General features: G+C 38.1%; 1 protein-coding gene across 1 annotated transcript in view; it reads left to right on the top strand.

Moving 5' to 3' along the window:
* The window catches only part of FRAS1 (Fraser extracellular matrix complex subunit 1), a 394,684-nt gene that overhangs the window by 276,570 nt on the left and 104,951 nt on the right, over positions 1-13,163 (top strand). The window contains exons 30-32 of the mRNA XM_081813142.1: positions 344-497; positions 6,501-6,679; positions 11,007-11,123. Coding sequence (XP_081669268.1) covers positions 344-497; positions 6,501-6,679; positions 11,007-11,123 — 450 coding nt within the window. The remainder of the gene's footprint in view (positions 1-343; positions 498-6,500; positions 6,680-11,006; positions 11,124-13,163) is intronic.

Below are 13,163 nucleotides of genomic sequence, written 5' to 3'. Positions count from 1 at the left end.
CATAGACTCCAGAGCTATGAACATCTCTTATTAGATGATGGCTGGCAGCAATAGTATCTGATAACTTATGTTTTTAAGGGCTGATATATATTCTGTTTAAGTCTTAAACAGAACATAATCCATATATGTATGTCCACCCTCAACTCCAAATCACAGGATTCTCACAGCCTAAACCACTGAAGATTAGCTCAGAATTCAAAATTACAGAATAGATGAGGAAACAATCCATAGTATGATAAGAAAAATGAACAAAATGATTAAAATTCCAAGGATTTCAAAGGAGTAATCATAATATATATATATTTTGGCTTGGACTTAATAGTGTACTCTTTCCTTATTCTAGAATGATGCAGGTCTTCGGCTTGTGGCTAATTCAATGGTGTGGGTTCCAGAAGGTGGGATGCTGCAAATTACCAACAGAATCCTACAGGCTGAAGCTCCAGGTGCCAGTGCCTCAGAAATCATCTACAAAATTACCCAGGACCACCCACAATTTGGTAACTTTTTTTTCCCTTTGTCATGATCTCATCATTGTATCCAGCAGTCTTGGACTTGCTTTGGTATGATGCCATGCGACAAGGTTGTGATTCCAATACAACTGACTTTCTAATACCTCACACATCTCATTTAAACACAGAATAGTCAAAATAACTGTCATACTATACACATATTATATACGAGGTGGTGTGCTAAGTAATGTAGACCTGTTAGTATATATGAAATCCAAAATTTAAGTTTTAAAATAAGTTCATTTTACAGAGTAAGTAACTTGCTGAGATATGGTTCATTTTAGCATATATAGCTAATAATTTCAGTTTAATTTTGAAGCTCAGACTCTCAAACTCCACCTTATGCCCCCTCCAGAACATCACCAGACTTCTTGTTGAGACTTTAAAAAAAAAAGAGTTTTACATAAAAACATTTTTAAAGATCTCCATTGTTAACTTCCACTCCTAGCAAGATAGTAGAGTATGATAACTTGAAAATTCTCCCTCGTCACCATCATCTAGAAGTGCCGGGTAAAAGATAAGAATTGTAGGGCACTCATGGCTGACCTTCCAAGAATAGAGAGAAATCTCTGGGTAGCAAATAGAGAAGTAGCTTAAAGCCAGTCTGGGCATGAGCTGATGGAACAGCTTCCCTGAGAGGGCTTGTATGTGTCCCAGTAACCCAGGGTCTTGAGATGTAATGCTCGTGCAGAGGTAGAAAGTTATGATCCTATATAAAACTGGGACTCTGGAAAGACTTTCAATTAGAGGGACAGAATAGAAAACAAGAATGGCACCAGCCCAGAGTGATGGCAAAGAAACCTACCTGTGTTTCCCAGGGCTCAGACTGAAGCCAAAAAGTCTGTCAAGAAAGCAGAACTTCAGGCCTGTTTCTCCTGCAGATCCAGGGTTAAGTTATACTGTGCACATTGTCTGAGAAAGCCACAGCTGAGACATTCATATGAATATTAATCTCAGGCTGATGATACTTCTTGGGTCCCTTGCAGAAACTGGTAAAAACTGTTGTGGAATGTCCACCCTCAACTCTGGATCACAGGATTCTCACAGCCTAAACCACTGAAGAATAGCTCAGAATTCAAAATTACAGATAAGGAAATAATCCATAGTATGATAAGAAAAATGAACAAAATGATTAAAATTCCAAGGATTTCAAACAAAGGAGTAATCATAACAACTATGAAACAAGCATATTAAAATGATTTAAAGACACAAAAGAAGGAATTGAAACTGTAAGGCAATAACCAAGTATCATAAAAATAAAAGAATAGGCAGGTAGATTTTTTAAAAGAACTAAATAGATCACCTGAAAAAGAAAATTATATTCATTACAAGTAAAAACTTTCTTGGCATGTTAAATAGCAGAGGAATAATAATCTGTTTTTCCTCTGGGTTACTGGATTTTAAAAATTATGTATTTTCTGTAGTGAGGGAAAAAAGTTAACTTTTGTGCAATTTAAAAGTAATTCCGATGTGGTGCCTGGGTGGCTCAGCCGGTTAAGCATCCGACTTTTGATTTCAGCTCAGGTCATGTTCTCAGGGTCCTGAGATGGAGCCCCACATCAGGCTCTGCACCAAGAGTGTGGAGCCTGCTTAAGATTCTCTCTTCCTCTCCCTCTGTCCCTCCCATCGCCCCCCCTCACCCCCCACTCACACGCTCTCTCTCTCTCAAGAAAAAAAGACTTAAAAAAAAAAAAAGTAATTCCAGTGTCAACAAAGACATTGAAAAGCATAATCTAATCAAGAATTACTATAACCTGAATGGGAAGAAATCAGAGAGAGACAAACCATATGAGACTCTGGATTCTGGGAAACAAACTGAGGGTTGCAGAAAGGGAGGTGGGTGGGGGATGGGATAACTGGGTGATAGGAATTATAGAGGGCATGTAATATGATGAGCACTGGGTGATAGTCTCAACTAATGTGAATCATTGAACACTATATCAAAAACTAATGATGTACTATACTTTGGCTAGCTGAATTGAAATTAAAGAATTAATATAATTATAAAATAGCTGGTCTAGGGTTGCCTGGGTGGCTCAGTCATTAAGCATCTGCCTTCGGCTCGGGTCATGATCCCAGGGTCCTGGGATCGAGCCCCGCATCGGGTTCCCTGCTCTGTGGGAGGCCTGCTTCTCCCTCTCCCACTCTACTTGCTTGTGTTCCTGCTCTCACTATCTCTCTCTCTGTCAAATAAATAAATAAAATCTTTAAAAAAAAAAAGATAGCTGGTCTAGCTGGGGTGTCTTTTATTATAGTTGTGTAACTTTGAGGAAGGCAAGTGGACCCCTTTGAGCCTTAGGTTCTTTGAAAGTTTAGGCTAGATAATTTTTTTAACTTTTTATTTTAAAATAATTTTAGACTTACTGAAAAGTTGCAAAAATAGTACAAAGAGCCCTTGAATACCCTTAATCTAGCCTCCCTCAATGGTAGCATCTTACAGAACAACAGAACAATTATCAAAACCAGGAAGCTAGCATGGACACAATGCTATTAATTAATCCACAGACCTTATTCAACTTTGCATTCTTCTATCCACTGATTTTAAGCTCGATAATGTTTAAGTCCTTTTCAGCTCTAAAAATCTTTGACTCATTTGATGTATTAAATTCTCTACCTTTATCTTGATCATTAAAAGCCAAAAAATTTAATTTCCTAGAGACAGCCCAATATTCCAATATTCTGTTTAACTCTTAAACAGAACAATGCTGAATTAAATAATTTTTTAAGCCATTTCAGCTTGATAAATGCCATGTAGGCTTGCCTATGACCCTTTCCTACTATAACTCTTTTAATTAACTTCTTCCTATGAACATAATCCTCTTTCTGTGTGTCCAGAGCCCCCTATTAGTAATCAAATCACATTACCCTTAAGAAGCACTCAAGAGTGAAAAAGATGGTGGGAACTGGAAACCCACTTAACACCAATCTGCTTACATCCATCTATCGCAGTGGTGTGAATTTGTGGAGCCCCTACCCCCTTGCCACCCCAGCTACTGTGGACTCCCTCATCACTTTGGAATGTTCCAGTTGGGCTTTAGACTTTTTGTGAAGAACTGACCATGGAACTGAACCAAATGTAAATTGCTTGTGTAGTAAATGCATAGTGGACCCAAGTTCCACCACTTATAGACTCATCACTGCTCTCAAATTTAAGTGTAGACAAGTTGATTAATACTTGTACCTTTAGCTACTTCACAAGTTTGAAAGTAAATTTAATAAGATGGTTTTAATGAAGTAACTTATCATTTGAAGGAAAATCTGATTTATCCAACACATTGCCAACTCTAAATTATTTAGCATCGGGTAAGAAAGCTTTAATACAAATTTTCTCAATCCCAAAATAATTTATCGAGATTCCACTGAGATTCTAATTCTTAATACCTATCAAATTTTCCCTTCAGAATTCTTGATTAAACTGTAGAGTTCAGTATTAAGGAAATCCCAAGTAGAGATTATTTTGTTTTTTAAACCCAGACTGTTTTGTAAGCCTGGATTTCCATATATCTAAAGGGTCAGCTCCTTGTATTTGTCATAATAAGAGCAGAGGTGAGGTACTACACAAAAGCTGTCACCTTGCTGGGGTGAACCCCACAAAATACTGATACTTCTACCTGTCTCCTCATATTCAACAGACCCAGTGCTCAACTTCCCTCCATCCTGCTCATCCATCAGTGTCATTGCTGCCCTTCCTGTCAATGGATGAGCCCTCCCCAACTCTCACCCTTCACAACCACAAGTGTCGAGTTCTGTTGCTTCCACTTACTTAGTGACTCTCATGTCTGTTTATTTCTTTCCAATCTTACTTCCGTTGCTTTAGTTCAGGATCCCATCGGTCATCTGGATTTTGCAGGGGTCTCACAATTGGTCAAACTGTCTACATAAATGTTAATTACTATTATTACCATTTTTATAAAATAAAATTCAGCCTCTTTAACAGTTCTTTCATAGGCTCCCTGTATTCTGATCATATATGCTTTGTGTTCTAAGTTAGTTCGTGCCATTCACCTACTGAAATCTCACAGTGGCTCCAGGTTGCTTATGGGGGACTGATCTCAGGGGTAGGAACTGCATCTTGCTTATCTTTGAATCCCCATCCCTGAAGGGTCTAGCATGATAGCTAGCACCTAACAGGTACTCAGTCATTCTTATCTGAGTTGAAATTCACGGAATTAGTCAATATTCTGTGGTTCCTGCTAATCTGCATAACATGGCAATTTTTTAAGATCTGAAAAACAGGTTTATTTCATTAGGCCTGGTTAGAAAAACTCTGCTTAGTTTTTCTATTATAAAGAAGAACAGCTAGGAAATTAGCATTTGAATATTTTCTATTTTTCTACTCTGCACATTTTCATTGTAGAAGTCTACTTTCAGAATATTTTACAGGTGTGCTCACATTCCTAAACAGTCTACATCCTAGAATAGCATGTTTATTATGAACAGAGGTTGAACTAGGGAGAGACGGCTAATGGAATTTGTGACTTAGGTATAAATGAGAAACAATACTAAAAAGAAACTAGAGCGAGTTGATTCTACACATGACTTTATAAAGAGACTATTGATGTTTTTTTTCTTACTTCAGTATTTCATCACCATCCTGATGCTCATTTTGAATTTGAATTTAGTGCATGTAAATATTAGAAGGAATATTTCCTTCAAGTAAGAAAATTGCTCTAGTGAGATTATGCTCATTTTGAATTTGAATTTAGTGCATATAAATATTAGAAGGAATATTTCCTTCAAGTAAGAAAATTGCTTTAGTGTAATCAAAATGTGTTTTCAGTTGTCCAATGTGTCTAGTATACTTAGTGTACTAAGATCTGGGTATTCTGCTAGAGAACCTCTCTCTCTCCCTACCCCCGCCCCCTTCTATTCCTCTTACCATCTGAGTGGTGAGGAGGCTTCTCTCAGATTTATTATTAGATGCATTTTCATGAGAACATGGCTTTTGTTTTCAGCAGTTCATCCCTTCTCCTGTTTGGTCTACACTTGAGGGCATATTATCCTGGTGAAATTTTAATTGTTTCCATAACACCTCTGTATTTGCAATCTCACTTTAAGGAGATAGTAGCTTCAGGTGAGGAACAAGCGATAGAAACAGATTGGTAGTGTTGTCATTTAGATTTAGGTTTCCTTGCTTCAATTCTAATGAAGTCTAAGGAATGATGGAGGAGAAAACAAGATCAGTTATTTAGGAGGGTAGATACGAGATTGTGAACACAAAATAACCATGACTGAAGTCTCAACTCCTTCACATATCATCTGTGAACTTGAAGAAGTTATTGAACTTCTCTGAGCCTAAAGAACTTTCTTTAAATGTGGATAACAGTAGCATCTTCAGAAGGATCAAATAACATAATGATAAGGTGGCCAACATCCTTTTTAAGTACCCATGAACTATTCTCATTTTACCAATAGGAACAGAGGCTTATAAAGCCTACATAAAGTTCATGCAGCTTGACGTGGAACTGGGTTTGAATGATCATATAACGTGCTTCGTGCAGTCCCCGCCATAGGCATCCCAGGGCCAGCTAACATTATTTTCATTGTACAGAATTCTCCCAAGAATAACTCTTTCTGAATTTTTTCAAGTTTCCCATTATGTTTACACCAAAAATGTCCAGGTTAGAAAGCATTTCCTGCTACACAGCAAGTTGTACATAGAAATGAATCCATCTAGTGCCTGTATTTGAATATTTGCTGTATTCACAATTTTATGTGACTTAATTGATATAGTCAGTAACTTCATACATGAATTGCCCTTGAATTACTTTTCATGTTTTTTAGCTGAGAGACTGGGAATTCTGTGTCTGTAGGTGAATTTGATGATGCCTATTGAATGCTGTGTTAATATACTTTCCTTCACCTTAGATTAAAAATAAAGAAGTACCTAATTTCTTTTAAAAAAAACAAAAGGTAGTAGACAAGGAGATGAGGGCTCTGATTTACTTCTACATTTCCCAGAGATCCTCACTAACTATGTGGCTTTCTTAGGAGAGGTGGTCCTGCTGGTTGATATGCCTGCAGACAGTCCTGCAGAGGAAGGGCAGCACCTGCCTGATGGGAGGACAGCAACTCCCACCAGCACCTTTACCCAGCAAGACATCAACGAAGGCATCGTGTGGTACAGGCACTCAGGAGTCCCGGCCCAGAGCGATTCCTTCCTCTTTCAGGTACCCTCCGCGGCTGATTGACATCTTTTCTGATGTCTGGATGGTCTGACGAAAACCATCGCCATTATTTTAAACAATTTGGGTCGTTTTCTGTGTTGCTTGGAAATCACATTTGGTGGAAGAACAAATGTAATTAATAGCATTGAGAGGTTTTTTTTATCTCCTGATTCAGTCCTACAATATCTCTACAAGCAGAGTCATCCCATGGCAGGGAGTTTATAATAGATAATGGCCAAAGTGTTTTGGGAAAAAAAATGTTTTCAAAATATTAAAGTGCCCTATGGAGGAAAAAAATATTTCTCTTTTCAAATGTTTTTGGAACATTTGCCATCTTATGATAAGATCAGAGGCTTAGCAGCCAAACCCAGTGGGTTCATATTTCAGTTTTGCCGTGCACTAGCTATTCAACTTTGGGAAAATTATTTTGGTGAAATCCTTGTGCTTCATTTTTCTCATCTGTAAAATAGAGCTACTATGAGGATTTAATGAGCACGTAGAATACCTCCTGTCACTATGTACGGGTTTGTTACTACCATTTATAGATTGATCAAATACCAGTGCTAAAGACTGAATGTCTGTGTCCCCCTGAGATGCATATGTTGAAATCCTACCCCCTCTCTGTGCAATGGTATATTGACGTGAGACCCTTGGTAGGTGATTAGGATTAGATGAGGTGATGAGGGCTGTGCTCTCATAAATGGGATTAGTACACTTACAGGAGTCACAAGAGAGCTTGCCCCCCTTCCCTGCTCCCTGCCGTGGAGATGCCATGAGAATTCAGTGGTCTGCAGCCCAGAAAAGAGCCCTCATCAGAACCGAACCATGCTGGCACCCTGCTCCAGACTTCTGGTCTCCAGAACTGCAAGAAATAAGTTTCTTTTGTTTATGAGCCACTCAGTTTATGTATTTTTGTTATAGTAGCCTGAGCAAACTAAGACAAACAGACCATACGGAGGCTGTCAATAAATTAAAGAACAAGAAATTATACTGAGTGCATTCTCTGGCACTTATCAAATATAATTAGAAATTAATAATAAAAGGCTAGACAAAAAATGCAAACCGTTTAGAATTTTTTAGATAGTCTCCTAAATAATTACTCGTTCTAAAAGGAAATCAAAACAGCAAACTATTAAGAAATGTTGATGAGGAGGAAATAACTTCTCAAAACTTAAATGATGTGGACAAAATAATACTCAGAAGAAAATTGATGGCCTTAAGCTCTTATTATTGAGCAGAAAAACATGAAAATAAATGGACTAAGTGAAGCTACAGAACCACAAGGGAAACCTAAGGAAAGCAAAAGGAAGGAATTCTTAGAGATAAGCAGAGGAATCGATTCAGTATAAAATGGGAGAATTGATAATGAGTACAAAACCCGAATCTTGGGAAAGATCAATAAAATCAGACAAACTTATGTCAAAGGCAATTTGGAATTAAGAATTGAATGGAAGTACAAAGGAATGAGGAACTTTGAGAAACAGCATTGAAACAGATACAGAAAAGAATTTGGGAAAATGTAAGAGAAATATAAAGACGCTCTCGTGGTGAGTGATCAGCCAAAGCAGGGTTGCAGACCCTCTGAGTCTGAGGCTTTTCCTTTGTCCAGGAATCCAACAATAGCTCACCTTGTTACATAACCATCCATTCTGTTCCTGAGGACTGGTGTGCACATCTTCCTTGCCTGACTAATTTATATAGTGTAAAAGATGTGCTTTTCCAGGGAGCAGATTAAACTAAACTTGAAAAGCATTAAAATGAGATGATACTGAGCATACTGAATGTCCAATGAGTGAGCAAGCCTCATGTGCCCTTTGCCAAGTTAGCTTTTTCATTTTTAGCACCTGGGCACTGCACAATCCTCAAAGAATGAGTCAGAATGGAGGCATAGACCTCAATCATAAGAAGACACCTCAGCCAACTAGAATCCTCAGATCTGCCTTTGCCTTTATTGGGGTCAGGATGAAAAACATTCTCAATATGGAGCACTTCCTTGGAAAGGGAGTCTCAGTACCTGCTCAAAATGATATTTGATTGCTTTTGCAACTTGGTTACTAAATGGGTAATTATAAAAAAGCAAAAGTTACTGAATTTTTTTTAAAAACAAACTCTCTAGAGTTTAAGACATGCAGCTGAACATTCTTACTTAGAAAGTCATTCCCTTTGGAGAGTCTTCACACATTTTCCTCAAGATGTGTTTAGAACCCTGACCTGAAATCTTCAAAATCTATGGGATTTTCTTTAGAACATCCTCCATAGTGACAGTATATCATCCTTTGGAAGTTGATTTTAAAAAATTACCAAAGAGCCAAAAGTCAGTCAGAGTCCTGTCTGGTAAGAAGAGCAGTAATTATTTTTGGTTAAAACAGGGAGCAATTATGAAGTAACAAGCTCAGTTTTCTTCAGTGATTTGTGAACTCTCTCTGAAGGCATTCCAAAAAGTGCATTTTGAACACTGACAGCATCTTTATTGCAAATGTGAAACAAATCTCTGAGATTATGATCTCCTGGATGTGAAAGTTTTGGTGTGTTTTTAAAGTCTCATTGTTTTATAGACTTACCTCATATTTTGATTTGAAATGACACAGACACTGTAGCTATGTGCTAAAATAAATAGTTGCAACTTCTCTCATTCGTCATCTTAGTGTCCCTGAAGGATTTTAAACTAAAAAAGATGCTGTTCTAATGATTCTTCTCTTTCTTCCCTTCTCTTTTCTTTCTTTAAAGCAGAAAATGCAATACAATGAGTTGCATGGATTTAATTCTATTTTAATGCTGATGTCCTGTCATGAGCCATCAATGCATCCCATCTGTTACTTTGCTCATAAAACTTGGGATTTATGTAATGCAAGTGGCATTAAAAGAGCATGGCATAGTGAGAAGAAAGCATGTACATTTGCATCATTTAGGGCATGGGAAGGAACTCTGGCTTTGGTATATTCAGATCACATTGAAACAGCCTTAGGGGATGTGGTATGAAAAGACCAACATATTTCATACCAGAATCTTTACTAAGGAAGCTAGAAGTGATTCCCTTGCTTGGTAATATGTCCACATTTCACTACCTACACAGCGTTCCATTCTTTTTCTTCAAAAGATAGAGCATATTTTCCCCTTTCCTAAGTTTCTAAAGCTTCCAGATAGAGCCATCTTGGTCAGTAGGAAGATCATGAACCTGCTAACCTGGTTAAATACTGACCCTTATTGACTTTATAACTTTGACACCTTTTGACAGTTTTTTGACCTTCAGTTTCCTCATCTTTAAAATAGGAGATGATATCTACTTTGTAAGTAGGTAAGTAAGATAACTTTTGAAAAGTAGGTAGTACGGTGCTGAGCCCCTGATAGATGTTAGTGAATTATAGCTATTGTTATTAAATTATTCATAATGACACACAATGTCTTCTTGATGAAAATATGTAGATATTCCAAAACTTGATCTCCAAGCATCTGATGGGATCGAGATAGAGAAGACAGTTTTTCTGTTGGGCATAACTTGAGAAGACACAGAGAAAGGACTGCCATTCCTGCTTTTTTCTCAGAATCGACAGAACCCTTGCCCCCTGTCATGGAATTATTGCAACTACATATGGCCACACAGGCCTTAGCAACTCTTGTAACAAGCCTAAGGTGGAGCATACAATGGAGAGAGGGACGGTTTAAGGGGGCAGCTCAGAAGGACTGAGGGAGGGGAGGAGCTAGCTGCATAAGCAAAGCATCCTTTTTCAGCATTTTTGAAGCAAGAAGAGGTCGATTTTGTGACTCTTCTAATTGTAAATCCTATTAATCTCATTTTACAGTGATGAGGCTGAGATTTGTCATTTATAATCTAGGTGTACGTATCTGTGCTGAGTAAAGTTTAAAGAAGTAGAATAAAAGTCACATATAACATGTGTTATATATGCTTATAATGAGATATGTAGCTATCAAAAATCATGTTTTCAAGACTAATGAAATAACAAAACATAGTATTATGTTAGGTAAAAGTGTAGAACACTTATTTGTATCTCAAGTTTCACAGATGCATCGAAAATGGATTAAACTGAAGTGCATCAGTATGTTAATAACTTCTATTTTTACTTAGTGAAATTCTAGATTTTTTATTTCTTATTTGTATTTCTGTGCATTTTTAGAACTGCCTAAAATGATTACATGTTTTTTTTTTAATCAGGAAAGCATTAGCATTAAAATGAAGAGCAGAATGAAAATTATAATGCAAAAACACATAGAATTCAAAGACAGATGGTTTAAAGGGGAAAAAATAAACATGCACAAACATGCTGTGCCCAACAGAGGATGAGAGGCTCACCAGTATGATGTTTCTTTTCAGGTGTCCAGTGCCACAGATGCCCATACACATCTGGAGAGCCGCATGTTCAACATCGCGATCTTACCACAGACACCGGGGGCGCCTAAACTCTCTCGGGGAGCGTCTCTCCATATGACCGTGAGTTGGGTGGGAGGGCTCGTGGTTTCTGCTTGGAGGAGGCACGCTGTTGGGGTTTAATAGAGTGTCCTGCTTTCGTATCTGGTGAATGCCTGGCTCAGAGCGCGGACTCTGGGGCCAATAATAACCAGCCTTGAGAACACATTTCTCTTTGACTTGAAAAAGAAATTTAAAATTCCATAGTGAAGGGAAGGTTATGTGGAATCCACTGCAACCTCCCATCCATTGCCTCTGTCCTTTTTATAGCATTCCAGATGGTCTCAGGGCTTCTCCTTGAGTAGTTGGAAGGAGTTTCAAGCTTGTGTCTATTTAATCAATACCATTTAGGTATGATTGTTCAGTCAGTTCTGGCCCCACCTCTCTGGAGAAATTGTCACTCTATGTTTTAGAAGCCCTATGAGAAGCTTTTGTTTTTGTTTTTCTGTTATAAAACTTTCCTGGAGAAAGTAATGCCTTTGCTGAATCCAAAGAAATAAGTACCAATTATCCAAGTGAAAGTTTGAGGGGCAGGTCAGAAGGAACGGAGAAGTGAAGGTGAAGGTGAAGGGCACTACCAAATGTAAGAACAGCACAGAGATGAAAGACAATGTGATGGTTGGGAAAATTGCAAACAGATCAATAAGACTGGAGAACTTAGGGAGGCAGAGGAGGAGTAGTGAGGATGTGGAGGTTCGTGAGCTAGATCACAGAAGGTCTTGAGTGCTGTGTAGGAAGAAGGAGTGTGAGCACATGGAAAGGTTTGAAGTAAGGTGACAGCTAAATTAGTACATGAAGCTTAGTTCAGACATTTAGCAGCTCCACTGTAACCCCATATCCAGGGGGTATGTAAAGCCAGAACCCTTGTTCTAGACAGAGCCACAAGCATATAAGACCTTGTAAATTAATCATTAAGGATTCACATTTTAGTTAGTGCCCACATAATTACACTCCAAAGTAGTGTATCAGCCCTGAGCCACAACAAAGAGAGCAGCTATAGTTTTAGAAATTATGGGTCTGGGGCATGACAGAGACATACAGGGGGAAACAGAAAGTTTTTAATGAATAGCTGGTATCGGCATTTCCACCATAAACCATAATTTAAAGAAATCATAATTCAGCAGCACTATAAAGTCTATAATTCATCATTTTGACTGGAGGAACTTGGATCAGAATTTTCTGTAAAGTGTAAAGAAAAATGTGCATACACATTTCTTGCCAAATGCTAATGCAGTGTTATTTTGAGTTTAGAGGGAAAAAATGGGCCAGGAGCCAATGAAGATGGCACTGTTCCCACTATGTTGTTGTGGACCTCTAGAGACTTCTCAAGTTACTTAACCTTTAGGGTCTCAGGTTGCATGTTTGTAGATTAGATCTGTCTTGTCTAGTTTAGGATATCACAAAGGTGAGTTTACTGTAAAATGTGATTAGCCCACTCTTTTATTCCTTAAAATATACACAGTTTGTATTTCTTTTGACATTAATCGCGGCCATTACTATAGGATATACTTGCAATCTGTGACAGAAACACATTTTCTATTCAGTGATTGGGACTCACCTAAGCACACAACATTATGAACGTATATGCTAAATACATATATGGTATATCCATATATGTGTTTAAGGGTAGGAGTCCACCTCTCCAGTCATTCAAATAAACACTAATTTATCCCATGTGCTGTGAAACACATTGGAGATTCAGTGACTACAAAACACAGTCTCTATTCTCAAGCAACTTAGAGTCTAAAACAAGCAAATAAGGAGGCAATGACAATACATGATGAGTGCTATGATATGATACGCAAGCAGAGTCACAATATGGAAGCAAACAGAGAGACACCTAGTCCAGTGGAGCGTGGGGGAGGTCATGGAGGGCTTCCTCTTGGAAGTGAACTGAGCTGGTTGAAGTGTAAATGATCTCTAGAGCATAGTCTCAAATTTTAGCCTGCCTTAGGACCACCTGTAGGGTTTGTTAGATCACAGATCGCTGGAGCCCACCCCAGGGTTTTCTAATTTAGGAGACCTGGTCTAAGGGCTGAGAATTTGCATGTCTAACAAGTTCCC

The sequence above is a fragment of the Leptonychotes weddellii genome, chromosome 2, assembly GCF_054177405.1.
Source record: "Leptonychotes weddellii isolate Sample4059 chromosome 2, ASM5417740v2, whole genome shotgun sequence".
Classification (NCBI taxonomy): domain Eukaryota; kingdom Metazoa; phylum Chordata; class Mammalia; order Carnivora; family Phocidae; genus Leptonychotes; species Leptonychotes weddellii.
The sequence above is the reverse complement of the archived record's forward strand: the minus strand, read 5'-3'. Positions and strand labels throughout refer to the sequence as shown.